Source organism: Falco punctatus, assembly GCF_963210335.1.
Source record: "Falco punctatus genome assembly, chromosome: 4".
Lineage (NCBI taxonomy): Eukaryota > Metazoa > Chordata > Aves > Falconiformes > Falconidae > Falco > Falco punctatus.
Window position 1 is genome coordinate 11,636,162 of NC_137583.1, and position 19,577 is coordinate 11,655,738.

The 19,577-nt window shown below is 42.1% G+C and overlaps 1 protein-coding gene across 3 annotated transcripts in view; it reads right to left on the minus strand.

The window, feature by feature from the left end:
* Window positions 1-19,577, minus strand: part of KBTBD12 (kelch repeat and BTB domain containing 12) — a 56,756-nt gene that overhangs the window by 16,218 nt on the left and 20,961 nt on the right. Inside the window, exons 2-6 of one of the 3 annotated variants that reach the window (XM_080385406.1) lie at window positions 19,382-19,442; window positions 16,697-17,831; window positions 15,484-15,754; window positions 12,218-12,368; window positions 220-417 (exon numbers count right to left, since the gene is read on the minus strand). In XM_080385406.1, the coding sequence (XP_080241532.1) occupies window positions 220-417; window positions 12,218-12,368; window positions 15,484-15,754; window positions 16,697-17,766 (1,690 nt within the window). In that variant the 5' untranslated portion in view covers window positions 17,767-17,831; window positions 19,382-19,442. Of the gene's footprint in view, window positions 1-219; window positions 418-12,217; window positions 12,369-15,483; window positions 15,755-16,696; window positions 19,443-19,577 lie in introns of all 3 variants that reach the window. The other 2 variants (XM_080385407.1, XM_080385405.1) reach the window with 2 other exon arrangements.

The following is a 19,577-nucleotide window of genomic DNA, read 5'->3' on the forward strand; positions in this document are numbered from 1 at the left end:
ACATCCTTAATTTTTCATGTTTCGTTAAGGAAAAAAGCAAAGGGCAAACAGAACACATTTCATATTGACATTAGGAGTTGGCAGTCCAAAGGGCTGAATCAGCCCTGTGGTTCCAGGGCATGCCAGTGCCACCTGATCGGGGTGGTTGGTCAGCAGGTCAGTCTGTGCACAGTGAAACTGATTTCGGCTACGTAGGGAATGTCAGATTCAGTTTAGTACCTGCTCCACGAAATCCTCCACAGAGGTACAGCTTCCCTTCCACAGAGCCTGCGCTGGTGGAGTTTGTTCGTAAGGAGAGGAGGGGAGAAGGCATGGGAGGGCCATCCCGCCAAAAGTCGCCATCAGGGTTATAGATCTCCACCGCATCAAGACATTTCCGTGTCTGTCCTCTGTCACGGCCAAGGCACCCAATTCCTCCTGCGAAAGATACATAGGTTAAATGTAGCCATCCCAGGTTCTGCCGAAAAATACATTGCTGGCTGCATTGTTTTTTGTTTGCCTGTCCTCATCTTCCTCTATTTTCCATTTTACAGCTCTAGAAGTTTGTTAGAAAGTAAACCGAAAGCAGACGCTGCTGCACGTTATCTACAGACATCGAAGCAAGATCCTTTCTGAAGTCTTGCATCAAAGGAAGGACAAGCAATATGTCCTTGAAATGCAAAGGTATTTTCTTTTGTTTTCTGCCTATATAGTAGAAATTGTCATAATTACTTGTTCTGTGTGCCGGAAAAATTGCTTTATCATTAAGTTGCCATGGATCAAGAACTATTTTCCAATTACTGCTAGCGGATTTGACCCTCACCGTGTTAACGAATGATCATTTGGATTTGTTGGTTAGTTGTCTTCAATAAAAGAAAAAGATTATACCCGTTTCTTAAAAGAAACCAACTTATTAACAAATCCATCCAAAACGCAGGAGTGCCAAATGAGTTATTTGTGACAAACCCTATTGCTGAAGGATTAGTCAGGATGCTTTAGGTCAGTGTGCAGGACTGAAACAGACCCCAGTTTTCATTTGCTGGACATAGTGCAACAGGCTGCAGACATACCTGACATCTCAGTGTGCACTGGAAACACTGCACACTGAAATCACAGTGTAAACACTGCCTTTTCAAATCCTTTCCAGTGGCCAAACCCCGATTTTGAATTCACAGCCTTTGGTTCTTGAAAATTAATATGCTGACGTACCCTCACAGGTTTTCCATCTGTGCCAATGGACACAATACCCTGTAATGAGCACTGATGGCATGCTGAAGCAGTTCTTTTGTGCATGTGTGTGTATGTGACCACTTTTAAATATAAAATGACTGCAATGTGCAAGCAATTTCCACGTGAAGGCTAGCTTTCCAGATACATGCGTAGGACTGCTCAGTTGTGCAAATCCAAAATGCATTGTATGGCATGTAATTGTGCCCTTGCATACGCAAAGGGACGGGACTGCAAGCATAACCTGTGCAAGGCTGGTGCAGCTGCTTTTAAAATATATGGCCCCTAGTGCTATTATTAAGCTGGTCTGTCAGAGAAATGAATATATTGCCCCTAGTGCTCAAAGTTTTACTTGCATATGATTTCCCGTCTGCCTCTTAATATGGACTGTGTTATTTTTTCAACCCTTCGCGCATTCTCTAAGGGTAGTTGCAAGAGCAACTACATGTAAATGGGGACCACGGGGCTCCAGATTTGCTACCGCTGTATTCCTATCTGTAGTTTAGGGTCAGGTAAAGATAACACATCAGTTATCCTTGCATCAGGGCAGCAAAATCAGAACCTAATTCAGGGACCATTATCATCTGCAGGAAGTTTTCCTCCAGCTGAAGTTAGCAGCGTTTGATTTTGTTCAATATTTGAATTTGAAAAGCTTAATGGGGCTTGGTTATCAGCTCCTTTTCCATGCACAGCAAATCTTTCCTTGCCCTAATACCTACCAGTAAGGTCCTAGCAGTTTGTGTGTACCTAAACAAGGCTAGCATCCAAATCTTTTCTTTCCCATCTTAACAACCCCAACCGAGCAGCGTTTGCTTTGATAGGCTCCTCCTCTGAGGCTTGATTCACCTAAGAGAACTGAGGTAGGGAGTAATTGTGGTCATGGAATCTTGCTAATTATTTCCATGCCAAAAAGGGAGTTGTATGCATCACCATGCTGAGCCTTTCTCACAATGGAGCCTCACTGAGCTATTCCTTAGGACTATTTAGAAACAAGAATAAATTGCAGAGTTCAAACATTTACTTATGGTATTGTTTTTTATGCCAGGAGCATTATCTTCTGTGCAGTGTTCTCCCCTGCTCCTTAATGGCTTATAAGACAGGTGCCATTCTAAGAACAGCATGCTATTTCCCTGCATTTGTAAAGAAAAAGTTTAAGGGCTAATAAAAAAATTTTAACTGATAAGGATATTTAATTGATTGCTTATCACATAGTCTTTCTGATTCTACAGCATCCTTTGGTGGAATCACAGAGTATGGAGTATGGTATGCAAGACAATTTGCTACCAGGGTACGGTCTACAGTGTGCAGTCTAACACAGAGATACCCAAGGCAGTTTTAACTGGGAGCCAGTAATATTAAAGCTCCCCACAGACTAATTTGATGAGTTCAAAAAACAGCTTTGTGGTGCCAAAGACAGACTGCTGCTGGTTATCAAGCTACCTTTTTTTTTAAATTAGTGCATGTGTTACTGTACCCCACTGAAGAATATGCACTCACCCATAAGAAAAGTTTCCATATGAAGAATGAAAGAGGGTTTGTTCAAGCAGAGGAATGAATGGTACCCGCTGGGGAACGCATGTGGCACGTCAGAGTCAAACTACAATAGCTTTGCTGATTGCCTTAATATTTCAAGGCAGGGCAGCGGACAAAATGCCCCCAGAACTCTTCTAGAAGAGTAACTGCTGTTTATTTCTTAGCATGTTTTTATTGTCATTTTCTAAACTGAGTAACTGTGGGGCATGATAACTTCAGAAAGAACATAAATAATTAGGTACAAAAATGATACAGCAGTCAGTGACCTTTTGCAAAGAATTCACAACCGTTACCAACTAATGAAGACATCCAGCTGCCAATGCAGGGGACCCACCACCACTTTTTTCTGCATGGTTATTAGAAAAGTAATTTTTCGTGACCTATTGGAACATCTTTTCAAGAGTTTAAGAGCTACCACATTTTCAAGCATTTACGAAATCTTCATTGGATAGCTTAAGTAACTTCAGTTTAACCTCCTTTAATCTTGTCATTACCAGAGACAGTCCTGAAGGTACAAAATATCTCTGTTCTATTTATGCCCTCCACAGTCATTTCAGATAAATCCAATTTCATGTCCAATTTACAACAAGAACAAAGCTAAATTCTCAGCAAATAGCAAGTAAGAAGAAAAAAATCGGAGGGGAGTAAAGTTTGATTTTCAAGCTTAGAAAAACAGTATTCTGAAAAACAAGAAATCAAGAATTTCAATCTCCTCTTCTAAATCAATGCTTACACTGAAGTATTGCCAACAAAGGAATCTAAGAATATTAGACTCTACCAGCACTGCTTTGCTGTGCTCCCAGATGCAGTAGTTGAGAAATACTCCTGTAAGACAATACTTATTTTCCACTATGGAGACTGATGTCTCAGGCCTCTTCCTAAAGGACTGAATACACAAACCAGCAAAAAAAAAAATAATAAAAATCTCAAATTTAAATCAATTCACATCCACAACCAAGTGGAGGCATCTCACGTTAACCGGACTATCCATCATCTACAATGTGTATACCATGCAAGACTTCAAATTGGCAGAAAGAGAGAAACTTGCCGTGTCAGACAACTCGGGCTGCTTTGTGCTCTGTCACTTGTGGCTCCAGGTGACCCTGTCCCACTGGCTTCCTCACTCAGATTTAAGAAACCATTAAGAGTACGAGTGGAGACATACAGAATTACAGTTAAGACCGTGAAGATTGTCTTTATTTCATGTTCTGTGGGTAGAGCAGCTGAACAACTGAGTGCATGCTTTGCTGCGGCAGGAGCCTCTACATAAAACGCGTAGACTTTCTAGAGGGCAAGGCAGAGTGCAGTAGAGAGGGCAGAGGGGTTTTTTAGGTCATTTTCAGGAGACTGTGCCAAGTGACCCACCACAATGCCTGCATCCGTACCTGTGATTGTACCTTAAACCACCCAGAACTGTAGATGGGGTCGTTAAAACACACATGCTGTGGTCACAGCCCCCTGGGAGCCCCAGCAGTTGTGCAAAGAGAAGAAACTGCTATTTCCATGCCCACGGTGTGGAATGGATGCTGGGGAAGGTGCTTCTAATGAAGCCACACTCCCCTATCTCGTCACAAACAGCAGGTGAACTCAACAGCACGTGGCTTAGTTCTCTGCATAAAGCCCAATTATATGTCCTTTGTGCAGGGGGAGGTGGATTTCTCACTGGGAGTTTTGAACATTTCTGTCATTTTCACATTCATCACACAAAAGGATCGAACCCCAGAACTCAGTCTTCCCCTGCCCCCGCCTGTTACAAATACACCCTTTCAACACTTTAGGCTTTTTACATTATGCACTTTCCCTAGGAGATATTCCAGATGCCACTGAAGGACTAAAAAAGCCAGGGAAGACACCTTTGTGTTCCCAAACCCATTAATGCTTGAGAGCTTTCCATATCACGCTTGGATGATTCTGCAATCAAACATACTTTCAAGGGCACTCTGTAAGCAGCGCTTCTAATGGACTTTAAATTTAACATGAAGCTCCATTAGAAAAATAAATATATAAATAAAACACATGATCTTTATCAAGAAATCAAGATAGGGAAGACAAGCCTTTGATGCAAGAAGGCAACGCAGGGTAGGTGACGTGATTAGCACATCTTCAGAATTCCGATGAGGCGCAGTTCTGTGCCTTGCTATACACACGCACTGCCCGTAGCCGGCTCGAGGCAATATTGCTGTGGCTGAGGTCAGCTGCCTCCCCCTTAGCCCATGCTCATCTGAGAGGACCGAACGCAATTTGAGTCACATCAGTTCTAATAACAGAACACCCTGCCAGCACCGGAGGGGGAACGCCTGTAACGGCGGAAAAGCGGTAAAGAGTCACTGGTGACAATTAGTTCAGCAGGTGCAAAGGAAATAAGTGCCTTAGATATTTCTGTGTATTTCTATAGAAGCGAGACTGACATGCAGTTGAGTTGGAAGAGGTAAGGAACATTCCTACCTACATGCGCCCAGGGACTTCAGCCCTGTTGCTGGCAGCTGTAAATGCAGGCACTGGTGCAGAGCAATAGCACTTCCAAGTCTCACCCACACTGACCTCCTGCACAGCTGAATCCAACATGGACAATTATGGGTTTTTTTGCCCCCAGGACAGCCACCCAGATCCAAGTCTAGATTGCTTATTGCACATACAGGATGGCTGACCAAGATGACACCTACCAGTTGGTTGGTGGTCTAAATAAGACTGAAAAGAGCTTATTGAGAGCGGCAGGGTGATGGGGAGCTCTGAATATCAGACTTCACACTGTTTAATTTGGTTCCACTGCTAAGGCATCTGAAATTAGACATGAGCTACAGCTTTTCAGCCAGGGCAATATATCAGGGAACAACAAGAGCAGACCTGCTTCCAAAGGGAAGGTGACACAGGTAATGAGCTCACCAACAGGGCACAGCTCCGCAGAGAGAGGCAGGCAGTTGCAGAAGGTCCTACCACCCATCATCAGGCAAAGACAAGGAGATCAAAAAAGGCTGACCACCCCCTAGGCCTACGTTTAAATGATGCTCCTGAACCTATGGGCAGAGGGGGTGGGTGGAGGCCCCAGGTGATGCTGGTCAGGATGATCAAGACCTACTAGAGCCCTCAGGGCACTGACACTGTAAATCTTTATCATATAATTCAGTCCTCAGATCACAATTCCAAGCAACATGTATTCTTATTAGCGCCTCTTTGAATTTTTATCAAAGGAACCTGGGAAATGGGTGAAAGAAAAAAGGAGTAATTCTCCAACAAGCAAGTGAACTCTAAGTTTTGCTTCCCATGAAATAATTCACTGTTAAATTGATCTCTGGAATGCACGATGGATTTAATAGCGCTACTCTCTTATGTAACATTTCCCTTCATTATTCTTTAACGGCACTCAAGCTGAGAGTCTCGGGGCTTACGCTGCGCTCTCACTCGCTGCAAAGTAGGGCTGCAGAGCAGGTTTCTCGGAGAAATAAGGGAGCAATAAAACTAGCCCCGGCAGGCACTTCCAAAGATGAAACCGAGAAGCACTGTCAATCTTTACTAACACAGAGCACAGCAGATGAGGTAATGCAGCTTGTAGAAGACACGAGGGCGAACGATTGATTAGAAGCAGGGCTGAAAAAACAGATTGTCTTCCTAAATGTGGTCAACACCAGTTCCAGCCTCTTTTGTCCTCTAATGCCTTTTCTCATTTCCTTTGATAATCCTTAAGTGAGTGGAAAGCGTTTCTTATCTGATCTATCAGACCAAATTTTTGCCTTTTTTGTTCCTCCCTGCACATAGGCACTACGGAGGCTGCGCACAGGTATAACAGAGCAGAATCAGGCCCATAAGCTGCTGCTTGTTGGAAGTATGAAGCCTATTTATAAACAGACACGTTTATTTTAGAAGAATGTGTTATTCAAATGCACAGTTAATATTCAAGCATGAAAGCTAAAATGTCTCCTTCCAGCCCCTCCAGCTTTCCTTTCCAGAGAGACCCCAAAGTACATACTCAAATTTTATGATCAAGACATTCAATATTTAATTGAGCCTCATTTAACTGCTTAACACTTTTAAGAGAAGCTCTCAGCAGGAACTCAGGGGGAAAACCCCAAGCTGTAAGAGGTGGGATGCCAAGCTAAGGAGGATAAACAAAAATTCTTTGGTTCCTAAATCTTCCCTAATAGGATTTCTCATTTAAGTCCTTCTATATGTTCTTATTTATAAAGCAGGAATTATATAACATAAAAGCAACACATGGTTAAAGCTGTCATGGTGATACAACATTTTTTACCAGTGACCTGTATTTCAGAGACAGTAGTTCTGCTGAATGTGTTTTAACATAAGCTAATGAATATGGCATTCAAATGGATTCATCTGGATAAATTTTCCTAATTTGTATGTTGGCTGTAATAAGTTTTCAGAGACTTAGCTGGAAAGGATAGTTTTTTAAGCAAGAGATTAAAATGCATGACCTTAAATAGAGCCCTCCCATCTGGTTTTCTTCCAAAAGTGTCTCAATTGCCTCTGTCATTAAGAACACAATACTGCTCTTTCTTGGGCTTTCCAACGAATATAGTTATGTTCCTGGGAAAATATGGAGAGAAAGAGCTAAGACCAGTCAAATGGGATGAATAGGAGAAAGGATTTTGAGCCTTAGGAAATGCTGTTCATTTACTTATGAGGATTATGTACACTGTATAAATAGCATAAGATTCTCTAGGAACATTACACAACAAACAGACAATTATATCGCAGGATTGCTGATTAAGAAACACAGTACAGGTTCCTGAACAATGCTATTACTCAGACCCAAAACTCTAATCTATTTCTTATTTTCCTTCCATCAGTGTGACTCTAAAATAACTCCATTTAAGTCATTAGGGTTTTACAGGCTGGAGCTGGCAATTAGGCTGGGAAGAGTTTTTGGACAGTGACTATGTACTCTCCATTCTGTGCCAACAGGACTTTTCAGAAATTAACACTTCAAAGGCTAAGCATTAGATTTTGATCTGGGTTAGAACAAAATGCATCCGACACAACACTGTTGAGATCAGCAGACCATTTACTACAGATTTACACCTACAGGGATTAGAGCAAAAAAAAAGTCTGCTACTGCATCTTGTTCAAAGCTAGCGCTCCATCTATGCTTTTTGCTTCATATTTATGATAGAAATTGCATTCACACATCAGAGACATTAGAGAGGATCAACTTTCTCTGCAGTGATTCTTCATTTATGCTCTAGAGTCTCACCTAATCCTGAACGTGCTGACACCTATATGAACTGTACAGGAAGGCAGAGATCCTGCCTGGAAGAGCTGCCAAATTTACTTCATTTAAGGACTTTGTTTTCAAAAGCTGCTTGAAAGAAGTCTCATCTCTCTGCAACGTTACCTTATGCACCCAGCTAGAACTATATATTTCTATATTTCATGTTTTTATTTCTGGAAGAGGGGTTTGGTCCTCGTGGCATACAGAAGGTATCTTGCATGTACCTATTTCCACCTTGCCTCCCTCCCTCTCCTTCCTCTGCCCCCAGAAGCCCACAGTGGGTCTTCTTAGCTGGGTGCAGGCTGCAGGATGCCCATGGAGCCATGTGCCACACAAAGAGCAAGTATGACCTAAGAAGCGGGTGATGCTTGTGGAAATCCAAGCAATGCTGTTCAGCACGCTTCTGAATCGCCCCTTCACTGAGTGTCCCATGAGTGAGGCCAAACAGGAGCCTGTTAGATGTTCAGTTCCTGCGCACGCCATGGGGAACCCCCATCTGGAGTGAGGAAGGTACAAATGGCAATGGCAGAGACTCCACAAAGGTCTCTCTCATCTGTAGCACAAAAGCTTAGTCATTATGCCTGAGCATAGACATCCCTGAGGTCACGACATGAGGACAACCTATGAGCTGTGATCCTCTTCAGACTGTGTCTTTTTGCACAAATTGCCCTTGACAGCATCTTTCTAGGCTCCTAGGGTGCCCAGCATTCCATATGAAGCGGGGTGATGTGCAAGGGATCGACAGCTTTGGAGACCCTGCAGTGGTTTTACCATCCTTATGACAGTTGCTATTCCTTGGTCTGTCACCATCAACCTCTGCTCTTTCCATTCCTCTTCTCTCCTGAATGTCATCTGCGTGATCAAGTACTGCATCAGCCAGGTTACGAACACTTTCACTGCCTTCCTTTCCATGCCATGAATTGCCCGTTCATCCAGCCAGGGTTGCCATCGCAATTGTTCCCAAAGGAAAACCGGACCCACCTCGCAGCTCCACAGCCTGAGAACTCCCAAGGTAACAACAACTTCTCACCAGGAATAAACTGTGGAATGTAGCTTTTCTCTGTGAGGTTTTAATTACAGTTGGTGAATGCACATTTACAGCTGGAGATGGGGCCATGTGTGATATCAGCAGAATAAAATGCCAATATCAGTGACTGTATCACTGTTGCCAAACAGAATTCATCTGGAAATTGCTTCATCATTTCGAGAGGTCTTGGAAAATGCTTTAATCTCTTCCACAGAGATTTCAGACTGGGATGGTTAACACTTACCAATTACATTGTCTTCTCAATTTTAACAGCTAAATCTTCATTCCACCTATACTGTTAAAGGTTGATTTAAACCATCATATTCAAAGGTAGAATTTGTTGACAAATCATTTTTGGCTTAGTGTCAGGTTTGTCTTCCAATTAAAAAATTAGTCCTCATATTATTTCATTTCCTAAGGAAACAAGTCTTATGCAATTACTCTCACTACATATGTGTTCTGTATCTGCGTTTACGTTATTTTGTCTGCCTTTCATAGCTTCTGCGCCTGTTGGCCAGTTTCAACCAAATTTTACAGATTTATAGACATTGAAGTCCTTGCAAGGTTTGTGAAAACAGGCAATCAGGAGTTCGCGAAAGCAGTCCAGACCTAGGTCAAAATGCCTTCCCTGCAATCGATATTCGTCCTACCTGGTGGTAACTCATTCGCGTCCACACTTGCTGCAGTTACACCTTGAGTAGAGGTGTAACATCAGAACAGAGGCAGACTCAGAAGTGCAATGGTAAAAATCGCACAGTCTCAAAAATCTGCTCCCCGGAGCAGCGTGTGAGCTTAGTTACCTTTGGTAGAAATCACAAGCAAGTTTGTTCATTACAGTGAAATTACCCCAGATTTACACTGTCAAAACTGAGAAGAAACACTGCCTTTACATAAATTTAATTACATTTAGTGGCAAATTGTTAATCTCAGGATTGTGTTGGTTCCCTTAGGACTTCTGGAATAAGGGCTGCTCATGGGAAGGTGTGTGAACCAACAAAGTGGTGGAGACAGAACATGAGCCTGTTCTGGCCCATGCACCAGTCTGATTGTTAGCAAAGATTTTCTGACCAAAAATTGAAATAATAATAAAAAAAAATATTGGTACTGGCTAGCACGTAAGAAGGAATTCAAGTCAATATTCAGCTCCATGAATAAATACTGCAGCACTGGCAGCTATACGTAATAAAACTATACTTTCTATTTTTTTATGTGAAGGTCTGTGAGACCATGAACTTTCCTCAGTGCCATTTAAACAGGCACTTTTCAGATTTAATACTGTGCTTTGTGTTCCATCTGTACATTTCATTATTGTAACGACTCAGATATGTTTCTTGCTTTGTGAGATTTTGAGGGAAGAAAATGGATGCAGTTTTCCTTATTAGCCAGTCCTTTTCCTTGTCTCAGTGTCAGGCTTGCTGTGAAGAAGACTGTCAATTTGTTTTATCACATGCATCCCGAGGCGGCCTCTTTTTTGTCGGCCTGACTCTCTTGTGTCATCACAGCATTCGTGGTCTCAATCTCAGAGCACTTCTTACTGAAACACGTGAATACAGCCTTGCTCTTCCCAACGATTACAGCTGCTTCTGCTGCCCCCTTACAGCATCAGTGTCAGTATAAATAATTATATATATATTTAGCCTTTTACAAAGGATAGAGGTTCTACATTTTTGAAGCACCTTTGAACCTGGGCAGCCAACACTCTCATTATTTAACAGCATACTGACGCTCTCTATCACTAACCTTTGACAATAACGAAATGGTTTTCTGTTTGCAAAACTCTGTTTTCCACGCGGGCTTCTTTCTCCTGGTTGTGCCTATGGGCCTGTCTCAAGCCACTTCAGAGGAAGAAGTTTCTCTAAAAGAAGCCAAATGCAGCATTTAAAGCCATTTTCCCCTTCTACTTCAAAGACACCTTTATTAAAGACACCCACTGCAAAACGCTTTCTGTATTACATGCCAGAAACAAACTCTCCTTTATCCATGGTGTATAACAACCCAGACAAACCCAGAACTTCCCTTATACAGGAGGTGTATTAAGCTGGTAAGGCCATATTTATTGTGTTCACTTTGATAAGCTTGTACGCCGGAGTAGTTTGAAGCAGAAGGGATTGAAAAATCCTGATGTAATTGCTGCCTTCTTCATGTCTGATGCTGCCCACAGGGCACAGGAGCACGGAAGGGCATGAATAACAACACTCATAGCCCGCCTGTGGAGGAATTGAGTATAGGAACTTTTTTCCCACTTCTTCAAGAACTTTCCAGTCATACGCCTATCTATAATCCCTCTCCCCATCACTTAGACAACATTCTGGCTCCTATTCCCCTTCCAAAATGCCCCTTTCAACTTCTTCCCCATATCATTCCCAATGCCTGCAATGCCCTTCTTATCCATCTGCCTTTCCCTACCTTACATCATCATCTTCTCTTCAGAAAAATCCCTTGCTTGCCACCTTCTGAGGTGTTTGCTAGTGTTCAGAAACAGGTGTTTTTCCTTATGTTGGCTTGGATGGAGGTTGGGACGAGGCCATGAAGCTCTTTGGGAAAAGAGTCATGTTATGGATGAACTGCAGAACGGGGGATAGGGATGGGGATCATTTTGGGACAAAAGTTTCTGGGGTAGATTATTGAACTCTTTCACACAACGCTTAAAACTTCCGACCAAAATACTGTTTTGAAACAAAAAATTGAAAAGATTCAATCAAAAAATGACAAAATGAAATATTTAGATTTTCCAAAAAATGCAATGCGTTGAGGTGGGTGGAGGAGAATGATTCATTGAATTTTATCAGAACCCACAAATAATGTTCATTTTGACTGGGAGATCCAAATTCTTTTTCCCTGTGCCATTCCTTTATGATGCTGGGTATATTCCTTAGCTTTTCACTGCTCACCTGTGAAACGGTGCTAACAAGGCTTCCCTACCCACCTTTTAAAACTCATTAATATTTATAGAACACACTGGTACTCCAAAGAAAAGTAGTTTCAAAAAGCGAAGTATCTTTGTTACATTAATCCACAACACTGAACATCCACTTAATTTGGTCTACATAAGGAAGGAAGAAATGATGTGGGGGAAAAACAACCCTAGCAAAATGCTATCCATTTAGTCCAACATACTTTGTCCTACAGTACATAGCAAAGGGTGAGATATTTCACTTCACAGAGGCAAATTGCTGGAAAGAAGAAAAAGTCATGGTACTATCTGTTAAAAATCTGTTTCCTCTTACCCAAGACATAAATCTCGCTGTTGACTACAGCTGTGCTGAAGCGGTATTTGGAGTACTTCATTGGCGCACCTTCTGTCCATTTGTCTTGGCCTGGGTCGTACCGAAACGTTCTGTTACTTAATCGATCCGGCTCATCGTCAGGTAGATCCGTCTGTATGAAATATGACAGCCATATAATAATACAACATTTGGAGCCCTCTGCACACGCCTGCATGTAATTAATCACAGCAGACAGCTCAGCAGATAAATAACATAAACACATCAATTATAGCTGCAAAGTGATTCATGCTCACTAGGGTTTAGCAGCACCCATGACTTGTGGCTGGGAGTACAATGTAAAGGCAAAGGAATAAGGGGGCATCTATATTCTGCAGCAATAAAGCTGAGGATTTGGGTAATAACAATATACTCACGGGCCTGGCTCTGGCAGAATGTGCCTTTTTCACAAGGCTGCTGTAAAGTCCTAATAATAATAGAGGGAAAACCAATCTCTCTGACATTTTTTTCTTCCTGCTGAAGGTTGAAATCTATTCCCACTGTTACTTAGACTGTACCATGAGTTTCAGGGAGGTACTTTGCTGGCCTTTCTCAGGCCTGTATATATCCATAACTTATTCTGAAGTCATTTGCACGTTTATTTAGTCAGCCTAACCAGCATAATGTTGTTTAACTGCTGTAACTTCAATAGTTTTCATAATAAGCTCCTAATCCCCCGCTATATCTTTGCTGCCATAATATTCTTTTTATACTCACTCCTACTCCTCTTGTTCTCTCTAATCTTCCCCTTTCTCTGCCTGTCTCATATGATGCAGGGAATTCAGATTATGTTTTCTGGGTACGACACCCTTGAATGTAAGCAGTAGGCTGTGGGGGGAGGATCCTGAAATATTTTGGGATGAAAGGTTTCACATAGAGAGTGAGAAGGAGAGAACCACTTTGCTTGCTTGTGTTGGTGTTATATGTGTTCTTGCTTTGCTTGTTATTTTTCTTTGCCAAAAGGCCTTTCCAACATTAATGTCACAGACAAGATAGTAGGAGGCAAAGTAGAAAGTAAATGTATAGCCCCATGGTTACGTCCTGTGAGGGCCCAGGGGCACGCTTTTCCTCCATGGTAAGCGTGAAACACTAACTTATTCCCTGAAAGAGGGGTAAGCTGTGTATTTTCAGCACAGAGTAAGCATATACTTAGGAGCAGGCACCTTCTGACATGCTGTAAATTCACATCATTTTTGTGGTAACGTTCACCTCACAGCGCACCCTGTGCTCTTCATGTACAGAAAACGTAACATCCAGCAGCCCTTCTCCCTGTCTCGGGGTCTGAAACCTTCCTCTCTCAGCCTCACCAAGCACTTTCTTCCATCTTAAGAGCCCCCAGTCACCAGGGCTGGAGTAGCTTAGGTTTTTAACTCCGCTGGCGTCAGCGAGGCCAGACCAACACTGAGCCAGAGCAATGCTGCTGTGAGTTGCGCCCTCGCCCTCCTAAGCTGTCATTTTATGTCCTGGCTTGACTTTGTCTTGTCTTGTTTCAATTGCAAAGCCCGAGTGGGAAGGGAACATGTATTTATCTCTGTCCTGTAACGGACACATGCATTTATGACAGTCTATCAATGCTGCGTCGTTAGCATTTGTTCAGGATTGACAGAACATTCAGTGCTCTTGGAGCATGGGGACAGCTCCTGGCTGGAAGAACTAATTTGCTTTCACTGTGCAGCTGTGGTAGCCCCACGCGTGCGGTCACTACATCTGACAGGTGAGCGTGGGAGATACGTGGCACCAGAAGAATTCAGCACTCTGCAGTGCCGGTCTTGAACCACTTTTCGGAGAGCTTTAGTCGATTTGTTCTGATCTGTTCAGGTACGCCCTAATCTTACAAAACTATGGGTTTTAATCAATTACTTTCATCTGCTCATCTCAAGCCTATTTATATATAAACTCAGACCCCCATGTGTTGTTACTGATAGTACTGGTCAGCAGGTATGCACTTCAGGTGTTTTTGAGGTTCCTGTATTTTTTTTAAAACCATTCTAGGCTCGGTATTCCTGACTTGTGCTTCTAAGCCACTTTTCCCTCTTACAATCTGTTCTGGAAAACTATTAAGAAAGACAAAGCTGACTGTCTGACTTCAACATCTGTCTTTGTTATATGACATCTCTTTCAGTTCAAGTTTTTTCAGATTGTTCCCACATTAAGTGTTTTTATGGTTTAATTCTTTAAATAGTGAGGTAACCTTGCTCACTTGTTTCAGCATCAGAAATACTCTCTGATCTTTCTGTTGTCTCCTCTGGGGACCCCTGCACTCAGGATATTCAAAGAGGTGAAAATCTTGTTTGCTGAATGCATTTCACTTTTAAATGCTTTAAACAGTAATTTATTTCAAGAGAACACAAACCAATGAGATGTGATGACAGCCTGAACATACTGCTGTTGGCAATAAGGATTACAGATGCTTTACTTCATTGTTAAGTAAATGTGGGGCTTTATCTTGAATGCTCAAATTTAAACTGCATCAAGCAGTAAATAAGAATGGGCTATGCTCTTAAAAAAGATATTTTGCACTGGGAGCAGCTGGAGAGAGCAAGCAGTGTTCCTAACATCCATCTTCCTTGTAGCAGAGGTCTGTGTATTCCCTGTACGACTGAATACGGTACCCGTGACCCTGCTGAAAATTCCTGTTAAAGCTTTACATGGCCGAGCAAGGCAACTGAAACAAATAAATGGATTGATTAAAGGAATCTGTTTTCCAGAGAATGCTTTGACTTTTCATTTAAAATATAATATAACGAGAATCAAATAAATGAACTTTATTTAACCAAGAAAGCTTCCTGAGATATTGAGGTAAGCTTTAAATCTCATATATAAGTCTGTCTGAAATTCACCTGTGTGCACGCTTTTTGAAGACAAGGCCCCTGTATGATTCAAATACCATTATTTACTGACAACTAGAGAAATTAAGAGAATGGTAAATAAGAAAAGAAAGGCTGGAACCCATGTTGACACCGGAGATGCATTTTAAACTCTTGCTCACTGTGCACATGCCTATGAAAGAACTGCCCTTGCTGAAGTTGGTATTTACAGTGAGGATGCCTTAAGATGGATATTCTTCTTCTTTACCCTGTTTGGTTTTCCTACAAAAGATGTTTAATCAGAGGAATGTGAGCAATTCATTCTTGTTATCACTGATGTACTCTTCCTACGCAAGAAGCACCATAAAATTACACAACACTGCTTGTTAGTACACAAACAAAACAACCAGCATGTTTCTTGACCTGTGGTGTCCATCCACCCAGCACGTAGAGCTTATTCTTCACTGTCACCACCATATGGCAGGCTAATGGTACTGGCAGAGGCGCCGTGCTTCTCCAGGTGCCTTGCTCCATGGAATACTTCTCCACACAGTTTGTGACCAGATACTGATTTTTCACTTTCATTTGCCCTCCTATTACATAGAGATCGTTATGGATAGTGCCCAATGCGTAGAGTTCACGGAGCTCAGTGGTGCACAGGCAGTGCCAAAACTGGTTTCCTTGCTGGTGGTATCTGTAGGAAAATCCAAAGTTGTAAGTGCTCTGGTTCACTGAGGTCCCATCAGCTTGTTTTGAAACGTTACCCTCTTCATTGTCAATGTTTATTCAGACAGGGGCACAGCGACAAGAGGAGCTTTCTTATTCACAGAAAGTTATAAAATTGAGGCCAATGTTTGCAAGACCAAGCATTTTTAGTATGAGGAAGCCTAGGCATCCTTTCAAAGATATTTGACCGTAATTAAGGTTAAGAAGTACCTTATTTCTACATGTGCTGCTCAATCATAATTTCCACTGAAGTTAGTGGGAAGAGCAAGAGCTCAACACTGCTGAAAACAAGGCCACTTCATCTGCCTCGGTATGGATTTACTTCCTTAAATTTAGGTATCTGTATTTGAAAATGCTGTCACCATTTTTAAATTTTATCTTTAATCCAGAAAATGTCTGGTTTTCTTTAAAATGGGTGCATCTGAAAGAGATATGAGCAAAAACAGAATGAGAATTTAAAGTTCTCAGTCATTATCCTTTAATCTCTATCATCAACATCAAAAGAGAAGTGTGTTTTCCCTGTCTTACTGGACTCTTTCGGTCATTTACTTTATTTGTTTTGCCCTGCTAATAACCTAGAAAAGAGTATCCTAGGAAAATGTTGAGATTTGGGTAAGGACAATGTGAAATCCACATACATTGATGTAGGATCTAACCAAACTCATTTACACAGAGATGCCACTGGAGTAAATCCTCCTTCTTTCAGGAGAAAAAGCATCAAGATTTGGTTATATGTATATAATTCAGTGCTATAAAGAAAAATTGCGACAAATTGATTAGAGTAATCAAAATCTCTGGCAAAACTTTCAAGTAAAGAACGCTTTGTCTAATGGTCTTATTTTGTCCCCAGAAATATTATTTGATTTAATTTTTTTAAATAATTTGGGGTTTTCTGACAAAGGGTACATACCTATAGATTTCGATGTTCCTGGTCTTTTGTCTAGACATTTTGACAGCGCTTGCCTCGCCTGCCACAATAATATCATTTTTCTCAGTGACAACACCCGTGCAAACACATCCTAAACCCTCGCCATACTTTGGAGAGGAAATGAAGTAAGTCTTTTGTGTCGCAGGAGCATAACAAAAACTGGCATCTGCATAGCTACCGTGTCTTGACCTAATGCCGAAAGAATTGTTGCCAATGCAGAGTAAGAGATCCGTAGTCTCCATGCCGTAACGCAGGCTGAGAGAAGGGTGGCTGGATAGTTTGATGGTTTTCAGTGCTTCCTCAAACATGTCATTGCATTCGGAATTGCACAGGATCATTGTGTTCCTTTTCCGGGCTTCCACAAGAAAGGAAGGGCTGACAAGTACCAGCCTCACTTGCTTCAGGAGCTCAGTAAGGTGCTCTACACGTGACTTCCTGCTGTGCTTGACCCATCGAATGACGAGGTCCAGAATGCTTTCCTCCCTGGAAATGTTCAGATCGTCTGATTTTATGAGAGTCAACAGCTGCTGGAATTCAATCTCTAATATTTCTTCTTGTAAACTCACCTCAGCAAAATGCTGATACAAGTATTTCCTCGCTTGATCAGCTAAATCTTCTGCCCCAATGTGGCTGGCAAAGTAGTAGATGCCCACACAGTTGGAAGCATCCATATGGTCCATCATGTACTTCTGGCACATACTGAAAACATCTTCCATTTGCATGAAATAAGCAGCAAGCGCAACAGTCTGCACGTTCTGATCAGCGAGGCGCAGGTCGGCGCTGTACATGTAATGGAGTATCACGGACACGCTCTCTGCGGAGATGTCGTACAGCACCACTTCCCTCTGTGTGCATTCCACCAAGCCACAGGTAAACATGGCTTTGAAGTAGGGACTGAAGGCAGCCAGCACCACCTTATGGCAGGGGAATTTCTCACCTTCCGCCACCAGGACAACGTCAATGATCTCTGTTGATTCTTTCATTCTCTTTACTTGTTCCAACAAAGTCAAGCCATGGCGCTGCTTTCTTTTCTCCTCGCCCTTATGATCCATGGTTAATCTCCAAAGTTCCTGTTTGTAAATCTCCTCAGAATTCTAGGTCTTCATCAGGAATGTCTCTAGAGGTAGAAGCATAACATTGCCCACTAAGAACAAATTCTATTGCCGTTAATATCTAAAGATAGCCTTCCATAGGATGTGATACAAATCGGTAATGCATAAAAAGTGTGCAAAATTATGGTGAGGTCTCAGGCTCAAGTACTCTAAGACAAAATAAAATTAAAATCAACACTTCAAATGATCTTCAGTATCCAATCCTCCCCCTGAGGTTTTGTGATTATTTAAAGAAAATCAGATTTCCCTTCAAAACAGTCTTTTCCAGCTGCTTTGTCCCTCTTTTCCCTGATCCTGATCCGGAGCCTATTAAAATGGAGGGAAAGTTTTCCACTGAATTTAATAAAGTCTAGATCAGGCCCTTAATCCCTCAGCTATTCAAGCTTTGTCTCCGACATGCACCTGAAGGACATTAGTCCTTGCTTAGATGCTGAAAGTACCTTACGTTTCCAACAGCCCCTTACGTCAGCTACAGCAGAGCAGTGCCCTTCCAGTGCTCACTGCTCCCCTCAAACCAGGAGCTATGCCTGAGCAGAGCCTTCAGAAAAGGGTTTTACAAGATTAAAAGAATGCAAAACCATGAATCTTGCTTCTCTCATTAGCTTTTACAGTTTTTCCACCTCTGCAAAGCGGGTGGGAAATAAAGCCGCTAGTACAACCCAGTCGGCTGGGTTTAATACTGTGCTTTACCACCAGACTTGGCTACCGATTTGCAGCGTGATTTTAATTTGCAAGCCCTCTGCAAAGCAGTTAGGAAGCTGCAACCTCATTACTCTACCAACAGATTTGTCCCGGCCCCATCACACCCCACTTTACCAGTAGCTTTCTGCCCAGGCTTCGAGCTGAGGGAGCCAAGGCAGTGATGCAGGCAGGGACAGCTTCCACCCCTGAGGTATGCGGTGGAATTGGCAGGAAGCAGCTTGGTCCAGCTGGCCAGATTCTTTACTCTTTCACACCAAAGTGTAGGTCACTGGTTCCTACAGGGTTGCTACTGGTTTGCTTTGGGATAAACAAAGGATTAGTAAATAGGGTCCAGCTGTTGAGCTGTCCTCCTGCTTCTCAGCGGGATGTTTAAGTGCTGCAGATTCACAGAGGTTTGGTTCCACTTACTGGAAGCTCAAATGGGATTTTAAATTAAAATATAATTATTCACATACTCCCTTTAGTTTTATTTATGGGAAAACAGAAGGAACTTATTGGTCCCATTTCTGTGTTGGTTTTTTTTGGTTTTTTTTTTTTGGGGGGGTGGGGGTGGGCTTTACTGAACCTGTCTGGTGTTCAGATCACAAGCTGCAGAACATGAGGTACACTGGTAGAGCTGTCAATGGGAGAGTGATTGTTCCCCATCACTTGAGGGACACCAGCCCTTAACAAAGTGTTTGTCTCTAATGTGGGAAGGAGGCAGTTCTGTTGTGGAAACGCATCCCTTGATTCATGTCATGAATCACCAATACACAAACAAGTCCTAAAGCCGTGGTATAACCATGTTTGAAACACATTGGAAACAGGCTATGAATTGCTTAATGAGACTATTCAAATTGGTAACATTCCTCACCAGCTTAAATATTTGCAGGATCGTGGTCTTGTATGGCGGATTGAACCAGTTTTCTCACATCCTGGAAGCACACAGTGTAGTCTTAGTTTCATTAAAGAAATAGGTATGAACATAAAAAATGAGTATATGACATTATTTAAATCCACTTAAAGGTATTTTAACAAATGGTCCAGATTTCTCTGCAGATCTAGATAGA